The sequence below is a fragment of the Talpa europaea genome (assembly GCF_964194135.1).
Source record: "Talpa europaea genome assembly, chromosome: 11".
In the NCBI taxonomy this organism is placed as follows: Eukaryota; Metazoa; Chordata; class Mammalia; order Eulipotyphla; family Talpidae; genus Talpa; species Talpa europaea.
Window position 1 is genome coordinate 84,638,657 of NC_140078.1, and position 15,303 is coordinate 84,653,959.

The window sequence follows — 15,303 nt, forward strand, 5'->3', positions numbered from 1 at the left end:
AAAAATAAAGACAGGAAATTCATGTAAGTTGCATAAAGGAGCAAGTGGAAATGTGAATAGGTTATATTTCTGTTGACTGTACAAAGCATAAAGTTAAGAAAAATAGTGGAATAATAGTATCTAGGTTATTCTATCTGTATGCTATTGTGTTTCAAAGTTTAAGGTCTAAAATAGTTTTTTAATCACAATGTTGTTGGTATAGTTTAGAATTGCAATTTGAATTCTACAACTTAATATAACCTGATCATGGAAGCCAACTTTCCTAATTTTAAAAAGTGATGACATAGCTGATAAATTACGTAGTGTGTGAATAAGCTATTATAATTCTATACATCAAGTAGAAAGAGCATCACAGAGGTTTCAGTCTAGTCTCTCCCTTCAGTGGTCCTTAGTGAAAATATGAAAGTAGATGTAACTATGCAGCTGCTTGCTATATAGAGCAGTTTCTATATTGTTAGACCCTGTTTTGAAATGTAACATTTTATTCATTGGGAAGGACTTTTAGGTGAATTAGGAATTTTCTAGAAACCAAATTCTGTGCTGTATTGATAAAGTACAATCATGGAATTCCCAAGCTCTGATTCTAAGTTGTCTATCATTTATAAACAAGTAAGGAAGTTATAAGAATGGCTTCACATGGAATGTATCTAAATTCTTTCAAGGTGGTGGTATTAAGAACATTAGTAATAAAACATTACTTGGTACATACATCGTTTGCTTGAGATAAAGTATTTCGAGACCTTTATCCCTTTTGATAGACAGTTTCAAATATATTGAACTCAACAGAGTATCTCAGATCTCTTATATATTAACTGAATAGCATACATACATAATGTTCACCGTTCACCAGATATTTCTGTCTTTCTATTATCTTACTCACTTATTCGAGCTTGTCTGTGATTAATGGAATTGGTGTCAGATGCTGGAATTTATTCTGACCAATGAACACAACTGACTCGAGGGAGTACAATCTCCTGCCAAGTAATAGAACAAAATCCAATATGCATAAAACAAATACAAGACTCCAGGCTTTAGCTGAAGGAAGCAACTACCTGTGTAATAACAAAGCAGCAGGAACTATTTCTCATGTGGCTGCATAGGCTGTATATTATATCTAATCTTTAATGTAGCTTACCAGTTGGCCTTTTTTAAAAACCAGGTTGAAAACGTTCCTTGCAAAGAAAAGTTATATGAACAATGGCTTGATTGTTTGAACAATACCAAGAAACTGTTTAATTAAAATAAATTATTTTTGTTTGAAATTGAAGTGGGTGTGAAATATTGTCCTTGCCTCTATATTCAGGTACTAATTGGTAGTTGTTAATTCATATAACAGACATGTATCTTGTTAAATCAATTTCTTTTGAGTGGAGAAAATGCTTTTTTCAGTTAAACAGTAGGGTGACAATAGCTAAGCTAGAAAGTCAGTGATGGTGGTTCTTGACAGCTTACAGTGCTGGGTAAATAATGCCTTTTTTTTTTTTTTTGTGGGACCCTCACCAGTGGCTGGGGCGGCCGGGGAACGAACTGGCGCTGCAGAGACCGCGGGCAGCCTTTCAGCCCAGCGCTCAACTGCTGCGCCACCAGGGGAGGCCCTGCTCTCTTTTTTAAGGAAAAAAAATTTTTTTTAGACCCAGTCAGAAATTTAAAAATGTATACTTTATGATATTCTCTGTCCTAGGGAAGATTAAAAAGAAAATAAGAAATGGGCCATCTATAGCTTATAATTATTTAAAATGCAAAATGTGGTATTACCTTCTTTCCTACTAGCTGAAACGTGCTCCAGAAGGCTTCCCTTGCAAAAATAGAACAACTCCTAAGTAGAACAGGCATAAATGAAACATTAGAATGCCCCAAAAAAGAGGGAGAGGAATACATATGTAAAGAACTGATGGTCTGAATCACGTGGAAACACAGTAATGATCTTATCAAAAAAAGCTTACTTAGAAAAGGGGTATCTTAAGGGGTAGAAAAATCTATGGATCATCACTTACCAGGATAACATCAGAGACACGAATAAGAAAGACCCAACTGAGGCTGATGTACCAGTCAAGAAGCAGACTTGAGTGAGGAAAGGCATGCATGTCTTGAAAGCTATGACGAATGGTTTAGTTTTTGACCTAATAAAGAGGGATAAACATATTATTTATACTGTGTAACCTAATTTGCCTAGTACCTATGGGGAAAGTGACATCTATACACGAATTTTTCACAGCTGGCCCCTTTGATTCAAACTAAATTTATAAAATGGCCAGGTTATACATTTCACTAAATTTTCAAAGTAACTTTCACCCTTTCTTTCAGTCATTAAAAACAAGAATTAAACCTCTGTGCTCTAGAAGATACACCAATATCTAATGTAAGTATTAGACTAATAGAAGAATATATGCTTAATTGCTTCTGTGCTATGTGATCTCCAGTTTCTATATGTGCTCTTTTTGTATGCGCTAGTAATCTCACTCCTTTTATCTGTGGCCTGGGAAAATATGGTTTCTTTGGGCTTCAAATAAGAAAAAAGTAGTTCTTTGACAGATTCACTTAGAAGTATGGCTCCTGAACACTGCATTGGTTCCTTAGAGTTCTATTTACTATTTGCTCTAATATAGCCAATTTCTTAAAAAAAAAAAAATGTTTGCCATGGATTTGGGGCCACAGTTAAATCTTTTCCTAGCAGCTAGTAATTTCTGTCAGTGCTTTCACTGAAAGTTGTATAAATATATGCAAAATTTACTTACCTGGAAACTGTCTACAATGTTTATGGTGGAGACTGAACAGCCCTCAGGGAAAAAAATTTTAATATAACGGCTCAACCTGAAACCAAAATTATTGCATTGAGACAAATGTTTAAACTGGTTCCTCAAAGCATTACTATGTTACAGAATGTTAATTTTATGATTTCTTTTTAAGAAAAATTGAAATATTTTCAATAGCCAAATCAACAGTAAAGTAACATAATTTAGGAATTTTTCCATTAAACACAAAATTCCATTAAAGGTGTCAGGAAAATAAGTGATGGATAATGTACACTTCCAAATAGGCCCTTACTACTAGTAGTAAAACAAGAGCATCTAACATGGCTCGGGCATTTTCTATGTGCATTCTGACCAGCCTGCAATTCCTCACAATAACTGCATGAGATTAATTTCTACAGTGGCATGGTCAATAGTGGTACAAGGATTCTGGCTCATAACCATACTGTTCTGCTGCCTAATTATTAACACCTTTAAAAGTTGTCTATTCCTGCTTTCCTTTAGTAACTTCTGGTTCTCATGATTAGCCGCTAGTTTATCCATTGGAAGAGAATAAGACCCATATGGAACCCTAAAAATCACTAGCGCTATTGAAGAACTATAGTCATGGAAAAATAAAATATACATAATGACTAGGCAACCATACCCCATTTCAGTATGTACTTCTATTCCATTTAATAAGCTTAACACTGCAATTTTTATAAATCTTTATTATCGATAAAATTTAATATTTCCATAATTTAGGATAAAGCAAAACCCCTTTCTTGAGTCCAACTTTTTAGGTGATTGTGGTTTCCATGAGTATCACTTGAACATTTGCCTACATGCTTGTGGGAAGCTTCTGTAGTCTTTTCTTGGTAGGAATTCCAGTTTTTCTGAATTCTTCCCTTTCCTTCAGGTATTCCAGTTTACATTCTTCATAAAAGGCTGGATCCTGATAGCTACAAGAAGGAAATAAAAATCTCTTAAAGTGAATCACTTTGTAAACCTTTAATATAAGCTTACTTTAATAATATTCAGACATTCATCTTTAGGAGACATAAATTAAAGGACATAAACTATAGCGGTTTTCTGGATAGCCCTGTCCCAGCACTGAGAAGCACAGTTCCTACCCACAGGGAGCCCAGTGTGGTAAACAGCAGACAAGATCGACAATCCAAGTGAGAACACAACTTCGACAGAAGTATGGCCCAATGCATCACGGAAACATGGGGAAGAGGTGGGGCATGCTTGTGCTGCGATTTGAAGGACCAACCAAAATAGAAATCTAAATAGAAGGACATGTGGAAAGGCATACAGATGAGAAAAAACTGATGCATGAAGATTTGCAAGTGCACTGGTACCACTGCAGCCATTTACGCACACAGGAGAAATGTCCTGAGATGCAGCTGGAATGGGTAAGAGTCAAATTGTGGATGATTCATTTATGCCATACTAAGAAAATTGACCCTGAAGGCACTATTAACAGAGCAACTGTAGCATCAGTTGGTGTCTTAGATGAATCTGCAGTATGCAGCAAATAAAGCGAGGGAGCAAGGTGAGAGGCAGGACAACCAATAAATAAGCAATTACAGTAATTCAGACAAGAAATGATGAGTAAGGAGCAGTTATGATGAAAAGGAGGAAATTAATCTGGAGGAGATTTAAGACATGAAATCAATAGGAAATGACCAGTAAGAGTTAGGAGATAAAGAAAATTCTAGATTCTAGGTAACTGTCTACACACACACAATGCACAAGGAGTAGAAGGAGCTGAGTTCTGTTTTGGACCTGAAAAGAGAAGCAGAGAAATGTCATGCCCTCTGGAAGCAATTGCCAAGAATGCAATTCACGCATCCAACGATTTAAAAATGAGAAGAGAATCTAGGAAATTAACAACTTTATATAACAAGTTAAAGAAGGAATGGCTGGGAAGTAGGAAGAGATGTTGGAGAAATGAAAAAGAGCATTATAAGGAGAGTCAGAGAGAGAAGGGAATCTGAAGGAATTTCCAAACTGGTCAAATAAAACTCTTTCTTAGTAACTATTTATTTGCAGCCAATGCCATATTCTTCTTTGTTTCTTGCTGCTTCTCTCTCTTCAAAACAAACAGAAATGGTCTTTTCCCACCCAAACCAGCCACTCTCCCAAGATGGACAAGACTTGTTCTTTCTTCCTTCTGTTTCCAGGGGTCAAGGGATGGAAGACTATTCAAATGATGAATGTTCAGATAACAAAAACTAATAAAAAAAAAATTTAAAAAAACCAAGCTAACATTTATTGAATGCCCACTATATGCCAGGCCCTGTAGCAATGTGTTACCCACATAAATATTAACTCGTTTAGAATACGTTCTCTAAGTCAACCTGTTCATGAGACGGAATTTGTGAAATCATGTGAAAAAATCATGTATTTTTGCTTGCTGACCTCATATTTTTAATCAGATACAATACTGGCATATAACCTGAAAAAGCTACTTCATAAACATTTTATGTTGCTATTTTAGAATAATCTTCAGCAAATTGAAATTTCAGATTTAGCCAACAATACTATGGATATGGTGAGGGGAAATACAGACTATATGACAGACATGTAGTGAGCTAACAGCATATTCTTACCTGCGCACATTACACAGACATACACAGAAGTATAGAAATGGAGTAGCTACTTACTAGGCAGTTAGGCATTCTTTCAGTGCAGAATTTTCTTTCCGGCATTTTACTACCATAAGCACTCCAGAGGCCTTGCAACATTTGGTAAAATCTGAAATAAAAGTTGGAAAGGAAAATATGCATTGTGTCAACATAATTAGTAACAACTCTATACAATGTTTATTCTGTTCTAAACATCTACCATCTACATGGTGCTCAGCACAAAGAGAAGCTCCCCAAAAGACACGCACAAGAAGAAAAGGCAGAGTAAGACAAATGTAGTTGACTTTTAGAAATGAGATGAGTGGACAGAGGACTCTGAGATAGAGTGAGAAGCTTCATGAAGACTTCGGTGATGGAGAGAATATGCAGGATTCCCAATAGAGTAAAAACAATGTATTCTAGAAGAAACATATAAGAACAAGAGGAGAGTTGTTTCCAGACTTGGACATCTGCTGTCCAGTCTGCATGCCTTGTCTTTATGATATCAAAGTACCCCCTTTACTTAAGAGAACTCGGCCATGGTGCCTTCACTTCTGATAACAGGGCTCCACTCCATTCTTGAGTCCACTCTTGCATGCCCCAGAAAATTCAAATGGTTTTCAGTCCAAGTCCCAGGGAAGGAGTTTGCTGTTTAAGTTGCACTGGCCCCTCGGGTATCCTGCCTTCTCAGGATCACCAATCCAGAAAAGTCTGGTGAAACCCAGGGCCACTTGCTACCCTCTTGTGTTCGCTTTGAGTTTGATTAGGTCTTACCTAATCCCTTCCACCGGATGGTGTGCTTTGCTCCCCACCCTTTGCAGCTACTCTCCTGAACTATTCTGGTCCTTCCTCATGAGACAACCGGCTGCTCTAGTTTCAGGCTGTGCCGCCTCCAATGTGGTGTAAGCAGCCCAACCATTTCCATGTCATGTCTAAAATTTTCATTCTTCGCAAAGAAGTTGGAATACTGTTTTCTGAATATTCTTAACTTCTTCAAAAAAAATTAAAAATCTATCTCTTTTTTTGAGCTATGCATTATCTGTTCAGTCACTAAGGAATATGAGTTACAAGGATTACTTAAACCAAGTAGGTAATTTTAGGAGTCTCCATGAAGACACATACTATAATAAGTAACAAAAAGGAAACTAGAAATGATTACAATTTGTTAAATGCACAAAAATCTCATGAACAGGCTTTGCTGGGACAAGATCCCTACAGCACAGATATTTCTATCTACCTGCAAGATGGCAGCATATTTTGAAGGCTACGTAGTAGTAGATCAGGAAAAAGGACAATAGATGCAGACTTTAATTCAAGTAATTTAATGTGTATAATCACAATAAATTATGGATGACATATAATTCTCCACTTGAAAGACACACAGGATTAGCTTCCTGTAGTTCACTGATGTCAGTATCCATTCTTTGCTCTCTGATTCCTGTATGTAACTGGGTAGTTTTGTTTTTTTTTTTAAATATTGTTTACTTATTTATACAAGAACCAGGGTACAGGCCAGATGTGCAGGAGGGTGAGAGGATTCACCAGAGACAGAGCGAGGAACAGAACAGGCAGACTGACAAAGTACACTGCTGAGGGGAGCAGAGGGGGCAACAGGAGAGGTCTGCCGCACCATGTGAGACCCTCGCCAGCTGGCCGGGATCAAACCGGCGCTGCAGAGGCTGCAGACAGCTTCACAGCGCTACACTCAACTGCCTGAGCCACCAGTGGAGGCCCCTAACTGGGTAGCTTTTTTATTCTAAAATACAAGTTCTGGTTTCTTTCTGTGTACATAAGCTGGGCACATGGGCAAAATCAGGACAAGGGAATTTTCTTTTTCACTGAAGACCCCTACAACTCAAGAAGGCAAAACAGACTTAGCCTGCTCCCTATGTAGACCCAGAGGGGTGGCCACATGGTGATCAACAAGTCTATTAACATTCACTATGAAATGTCTACTTATTCCTGCATGTTAATTTTTCTACTTATAGAATGATAATTGAGATCTGCCCTTGTAGAAGCATGGTTATGATCACAAATAAAAATTAAGGCATGGGCAATCCTCAAAGGAATTATGTACATAAAGTTAATCCAGAAGTGATTAAATCCGCAAAGGGATTAAGAAAATTGCCACGTTTGCCAGTGGTGATGAACAAGGGCTGATGCCCCTACACCACCTTACCCTACTTGAACCTCACTAGGCCTCCACCAGACTAGTTCACTCAATGTCTGGAAGAAAGACCATTAGCATTATGAATTCTGTCTAATGAAAATATTCTAGTTTATCAAACTCCAGCCCTTTTATGGAAAACATGAACAATGGTAATTATCAAAAGTCACATTCTGGATTTCATAAACCCAGTACTTTTACATGAGAAATCCGTAACAAAAATGCTTAGGAACTTCATTATTTTAAGATTCATTTTCCCTAAATGAATAAAAATGTCTGTGGTATGAAACTGATGCTTGATAGTACTTATGTGTTCTGATCACAATCAAAGGCACAGTCTATAGATTTTCACACTTGTCCAAATCTCTTCAGGATTAACTGTGACTGGCCTGAAGCCTCAAGCTGTTTGTAACGTTTTTGTCACTTGTTTAGCAACAAGATTTTAATGAGGATCATTCTTTCATAGCATATTAGCATACATTCAGATGATAGTGATGCTGCTAATACTGCCAACTGACTTCTAAAGTGGTATTCTGAAACAAATCCAATTTAAATTGCTCTTTCAATGTTATGGTAATTTTTTAAAAGATTTATTTATTTATTTATTTATTTATTTATTTATTTATTTATTTATTTATTTATTTATACAGGCACTGGGTACAGTCAGAAGCACGGGAGGGTGAGAGAATTCACCAGACCCAGAGCGGGGAGCAAAACAAGCAGAGTGACAAATTGCACTGCTGAGGGGCACAGTGGGTGCGGCATGAGAGGTCTGCGCACCATGTGGGACCCTTGCTGGTAGCCGGGGATTGTACTGGAGCTGCAGAAGCCACGGGCAGCTTCGCAGCCCAGCGCTCAAGTGCTGCACCACAGGGGAGGCCCTGTTATGGCAAATGTTAAAGAGCTTACAAACAAATTCTCTCTACTGATGATTTAATTTTAATTACCATTAAAAACTACGAAAATAAATTTTAATTCACTGGTGTATTTTAAGGTAATATAAGTGAATTCTGTAATTAGTCAGAATAGAGAGATTATTAAAAGTTATTCTAAAGTTTAAGGAAATATGCTTAAAAACTTTTTAAACTATGTTTGAGATTCTTTCTTTTGTGAAACCTCATTTCTGTGAAAGAAACCACTTAATACCATATTATAAACTACCGGTAAAAATATTCTTTGGGGGCCTCCCTGGTGGCACAAGGGGTTAAGCACCGCACCACGAAGTAATCTGCAGTCTCTGCAGCATGAGTTTGATCCCCTACCAGCCAGGGAGCTACCCACATGGCGCAGCAGACCTCTCCTGACTCACCCGCTGCTCCCCTCAGCAGTGTATTTCAGTCAATCTGCCTGTTCTGTTCCCCACTCTGTCTCTGTTGAATCCTCTCACCCCCATGGATCTCTGGCCTATACCCCAGCTCTTGTATGCACAAATAAATAAATCTTTAGAAAAAATATTCTTTGTGCATAATAATATTTGGGTCAAGTAAACCCAGGAAAAACAGAGATAAACCTTCGTAAGTTTAGTCTAAGATAATGGGCAAAATAACCCTATTATAATTAAGTACAAGTAGTCTATATAATTTCCAGTCTATGTAAGAGAAAACTTTTAGGGAGCCTCTGTATAAAGGTAGTAAAAGAAATAACAGATTAGAATTATTCTAATTTATTTGTTTTATGGAACTTCCGACTATATTTTAACATTGAAATAATACCCCAAAATGAATAATCAAGCTGAGGACAAGAATTTATAGAGTAATAGCTGTATGTAAAAATATGCATATCAGGCTACTTAATATGTTACACTTTTCATTTGATTAATTTCAAACATTATTATTTTTGCAAATGCAGTCACCCACTTACCTAAAGCATTCAAAAAGATGACAATTTTAATACATACCAAATTCAAAAAATAAATAACCCCAATGGTTGATGTCTGATTAGAACCACTCACTCCATTTTATATCTCTACTAATTTATAGAGTTTTTTTTAAAGATTTATTTATTCATACATATAAGAACTGGGGTACAGGCCAGAGGTGCGGGGTGGTGGGTGACAGGATTCACCAGAGACAAACAGAACAGGCAGACTGACTGAAATACACTGCTGAGGGAGACAGTGGGCGAAACAGGAGAGGTCTGCTGTGCCATGTGGGTTGCTTCCTGGCCAAAACAGTAGAGGTCTGCTGTGCCATGGAGGTTGCTTCCTGGTGGGCAGGGGATCAAATTTGTGCTGCAGAGGCTGCGGACAGCTTCACAGTGCTGTGTGTGCTTAACCCCTTACACCACCAGAGAGGTCCTAATATATAGTTTTCAAGAAAGCCTAGATTTAGGAATTTTTACACAACTACAGTCATACAGCACTTATTTCTAACTTTCCAACTATTATTTCCTTAAGTAGTAAAGTTTTTAGAAAGTATTTTTCCAACATTACAAAAAGCAGAAGTATATTCAGATAAGAACATAATTTCAAATTTTAACATATAAGTTCTGTGTACTATTTCTGTAACTACAGTGTTATCCTTATAGTTACACCTTTAAATCTGGAACTATGATTTTATCTAAATGAAAAAATTTTAGTTACTACAGGTCTTGCAGTTAGGCAGATTTTAAAATTACTCTAAATTGATAATATGTCATCAACCTTACAAACTGAAAATCTTAAACATAAAACTGTTTCCTTATAAAGAACTAGATAATAGAAACAGAGATGTACTTTAAACATAATGTATAAAGATCATTTGACCCAGTTACTGAATCATAAGAAGGTTTAAAAATATAGAACTGAAAAAGATACAATTTGGGGGCCTAGGTTGGTGCTGCCTGTTAATAAGATTTTCCCCCATACAAAGGTACCTGCAGTTTTAGATTTACAATATAAATTAAAACTTCGAAGTAAGTGACCTCAGAAAAGATTATCTTTTAAGGGAAGACTTTTATAGTTCACAGTGTAATGCTGGGGCCCTGAAGACAGTGTCTAAGGGCTGAGCTTTACAGTAATCATCACCCTCTCTGGAAGCTGTGAGGTACAAGCACCAGAGACAACAGAAGGTCACCCTCAGATCTGAGCTCACCAGTCTAAAGACAACGCTGCAGACCTGAAGCAAGGCACAGACAATGAGGACAGGCCTTTGTCCTCTTCCTTCTCAGGACTGCCCAGCAGAAGGAATCAACATCAAAAGGTTGCAAAGTGCATGATTCTGTGTAACCGACAGCTTGAACAGTATTTCCTGAAGTTCATGTGAGAGATTTTGTAATTAGTTCTGACTCTATGTATACCCGTTTATAATTTGTTAACAGAACTATGGATCTTTTTGCAACCTTTGAGTCACTGATAGTTCATAGTTTGATGTTTGAAAAGAGAAATCAATCCAATTCAAACAACAAAGCCAAATATTATCAATAATTCCAGACTGGATGAGAAGCTGATTAAAAAATGTATCAATGAGCATTTGCCAACAAACATTCTAACAAAACCAAAGGAATTTTGTGGGATTTTTTTTCCCAAGAGATCAATAAAATTAGTAATTCAAATAGAAAAAAATATAGGCAGAAACAAAAGCATCTTTTAAAGAACACATACACTGAAAGAGTGGCTTTTGCATTCATACCTTTAAAAATGTTTTAATTTCCAAAGGCAAATAGGCAAATCTCTAATACATTTCCCCTACTAACCACTGAGCTGAAGCCAGCCCAAATCTCCAACACACTGCATGGGAAATTGCTAAGTCATATTGTCACCTTAATGTTTAAGATATCCTATGTAAATATCTTTGTTTTTCTTATCAAAATAGAAGAAAAAAACACCTACATTCCTGTCTTTGTGACAGTAACACCAGTAATAATAGCTCACATCTGCTGCGTTTACCACATACCAGGCTTCATCAGAACTGATTCAGTTGAGTTAAAATTTTAATTTTTTACAAACTTTCATACTTTACTATAGGCTCATAAAATTTTCAACAAACATTTTCAAACCACTGACTATGTGCCTGGCACTATGTCAGGGCCTGAGGTCTCCATGCTGAACAAGACAGAGAGGGAATTCTGCCATATGGGAGCCATCAACATTCCCTCAGGATGACACACAATTAAAAAGTGCTAGAGCTGAGTCTGTCCCCTGTTCTAGTAGGAGAAGGGCCAGGAGGGCGGTGCAGAAGCACAAAGAGGAAACCAAACCCATCCAAGGGGGACTTCCAATGTGAAGTACTTTAAAGCTACAATCCATACTGAGCAAACTAAAGAGGTGGAAGAAGAAATGTTTCGGACAAAGGCAACACAAGAAAAGGTACAGTGGCAAGAAGGCAGGATATATTACAAAGGGTAATTTAGAAGCAACGGGACATCTGAGGTTATTTGGTTATGCAGGTGTGTGGGTGTGTATGTGTGCATGTAGGTGGGATGGAGGTTGAGGTGAGGAAGGAAAGGTATGTACCCAATTATGACCAACAGGCAGTATTAAAACCTTTAGGCATTGTCCTAAGGGCAATGGAAATCATCAGAAGGGTTTTTTAACAGTGGATGGCACAAAAAATTCTTTCTGCATAGAAGTAAAGAGCAGGAAGGGAAGGCAGGAAATAGGAAAACTAGTTAGGAAGTCAGTACAATCATCTGAGCAAGAGATGATATGGGGTTCAAACATCAAAAAATGGGAATGAAGAGAGCAGATTACTACAACTGAAACTTGTCAGGTCTTAGGACATAATGAGCTATGATGATACACAGATCAAAGTCAAGGACAAGTTCTACATTTCTTGCTAGGTGAATGATGATGAAGTTTGATGACTTAAAAAAGAAGAGCAGAAAAAGAAAAGCAGGTTCTGGTAGGGCTAGGGGAGGGAGAGGGGATAGAGCTGACAATGAGTTTACAACATGTTCAGCCAGGGGACCTGTGAAACATCCAACTTATCCTGAAGGCAGTTAGCTATGAGTCTGAAACAATACTGTCTTGATAACAGTAACTTATTAAAACAATTAAAAGAGTCCTTAAAGGTGGAAGAAGGGGTCTCCCTGGCGGCGCAGGGGTTAAGACGCAACCTATGAGGCAATCCGCAGTTCGATTCCCGGCCTGCCAGGGAGAAACCCACATGGCGGGACAGACCTCTCCTGTCTTACCCGCTGCTCCCCTCAGCAGTGTACTTTGGTCCGTCTACCTGTTTTGTTTCCCACTCTGTCTCTGGTGAGTTCTCTCACTCCCCACATCTCTGGCCTGTACCCCAATTCTTGTATAAAAATAAATAAATCTTTAAAAAAAAATAAAGGTGGAAGAGGGAGGCAGAAGAGTATAAAAGAGAAGTGCTGGTGTAAGCAGGTCATACACACGTTATCTTTCTCGCTGGCTTCAGAGATGGAAAAAGGCAAAATAAGTAAAACAAGGGTGTGTTGTTTTGGATGGATGCTTAGGTCTCCCCAAAATTCTACTATCTCCATTAAAGGCATCATTGGTATTATAATAGTGTGAGAGAGTTTGAATTCTCTCTGATCTCCACAATGCAGGAACAGGAAGATGGCATCAGCAACCCAGAAGGGAGGGGGGTTTCACAGAAGCCAGGCCTGTAGCCACCCTAATCCACAAGGACTTCCTGTCTCCTGAACTATGGAAAATGAAGTTCTATTGTTTATTAATTACCCTGTTCTGGTATTTCTCCCATTGAAGCTCAAGCATCTTGAAGCACAGGCACCTTGAAGCTGAAAAAGGCAAAGAAACAGATTTTCCTATAGAGCCTCCCGAAGGAATGCACTCCTGCTAACATCTTGATTTTAACTCAGCAAAACCTAGATGTACCATAATACAGTTGTATTGTATCAAGCTGCTCAGTTCGTGTAATTTATTCCAGCAGAGGAATAAATTTATAAAGGAAAAAAATAAATTTATAGAGGAAAAAAGAAAATGGACAAAAAGATATTTCACAATTAAAGAGGAATCAGGGGCTGAATGCAAATAATCCAATAAACAGCACTCTGAACTTGATGATGGTGGAACTGATCATATAAACATAATTAATTATAGGCTGAGTCTTCAGATGATAATATTCTAGATGAGGTTCCTCAAAATCAGGAAGTGATGAGTGAGTAATAATTAAGAGAAATATGGTCTTCTCGTTCCATTAGTCATTTGGCAGGAGGAAGGACTTTCAAGTGGTATTACATAACAAGAATCTGTGCTAACCCATTGTGTTAAAAGATATATGCTAGTATTCTTCCAAGTTTTATGACACTTGTGTGGTGAAATGTACTTGATCCAAATGCTCAAGGCAACATATAAACAAAGAGGATTTAGAAGGAAATAGTATTTATGGTACTCATACGTCTAAAAGATAAAAAAGTATTAAAGTTATGGAGCAAAAAAAGATGAACATCCTTTCTTCAACAAAATTATTGGTCATCAAGTCTTTAACAATACTGTATTTTAAGGATGTAGATATAAGGAAAGCCAGGATTACAAGTCAACTAGATGTTTAAAGTCTGCAGCCAGTGTATTAACCAAAAGATATGTTTCAGGTCCATGGTGAGCAGTTAGTTGCATTAAAAGGACATTGGTCATTCCAAGTATAAAGCTTTCAAAACAAGGGAAACATGGACTAAAAATCTGGACTTGTTACGTTTAAATCCTTGCTAACATTTTTTTTAAGTCACTGTAAATTACTGAATGTGACTTTAAAATATAAAGTGTTCATCAGATGATTCATTTTCTGGGATATTTTGATGGAGTGGTCATTATTATCAAGTGCTGTTGAGACTTCTACTAAAATGAGGAGTAAAAGTCACCTAGTAGTTTTTATGTTAAAATTCTGAGTGACACTGCTTTCTAGAAATAGCTAGAGATTAAACATCCTTGCTCATTACTGTTGATGGATTAAACATAGCTTTTATTTCAACATTCATTTCCTTGATCAAGTGTTCATTAAATACAAAATGTGGTTCCCAACTTCAGTCTGTTTACAATGTAGCAGAAGACCCATGGAAAAATTCAGTACTAATACTTAGTTGCTCAATCTGGGTTTATAACCCTCTAGACCAGCCCTGTGCAATATGGAAATGATTTCTGAACACCTCAAGTGTGATTAGTCGGAGCTGAAGAATGCTGTTAAGTGAAAATACATATTAGAGCTTGAAAATTTAGGATGGAACAAAAGAAATGTAAAATATCTTAGGAATTTTTATATTAATTGCATAATGAAAAGACACTGGAAATGTTATATTAAATATTGGTATTAACTTCATTTGAATGAATTTCACATTTTAAAAATGAGGGTACTATATAAATTAAAAAATCTTTGTGTGGCTCATATTATATTCCTTCGGCAATGATGGAAATGTTCTCTGTACTTTCCAACAGCCTAGCCGTTTAGCCACACTTAGTCAGCCTTTGAGAAGTGGCTAATGCCACTGAAGAACAGAATTTTTCATTTTAATTAATTTCAATTAAATTTAAATTGTCACTAGTGGATAGTGGCTAACATATTGAACAACACAGGTGTAGAAATCTTTGGTTCCATACACTTCAGGTGCGAGGCAAACAGGCAGCTAGTGATGAAATGGCATTGCTTCATGATTTGAAATTTATGATCATTTAAGTCTCAATAATTGTCCTTATTTCCTTAGGGCATATCCATCCATTCATTGATCTTTTTAAAGCCTATCAAAATACCTGGCTAAGTAATATATATAAGGAAATACTAAGTGTAATCATATAAAATTAACCTCTTAGCTGGCATTCAAAGTTGGATAAATTGAATGAATATTAAATTTATCATTTTTATTTTCTATAATGTCT

General features: G+C 37.0%; 1 protein-coding gene across 1 annotated transcript in view; it reads right to left on the reverse strand.

Annotated features, from left to right (window-relative positions):
- Window positions 1–3,570: 3,570 nt before the first annotated feature.
- CMC1 (C-X9-C motif containing 1) overlaps window positions 3,571–15,303 on the reverse strand; it is a gene marked incomplete at both ends in the record, with an annotated part of 41,713 nt that continues 29,980 nt past the window's right edge. The window contains 2 exons of the mRNA XM_084247411.1: window positions 3,571–3,691; window positions 5,402–5,492. Coding sequence (XP_084103537.1) covers window positions 3,571–3,691; window positions 5,402–5,492 — 212 coding nt within the window. The remainder of the gene's footprint in view (window positions 3,692–5,401; window positions 5,493–15,303) is intronic.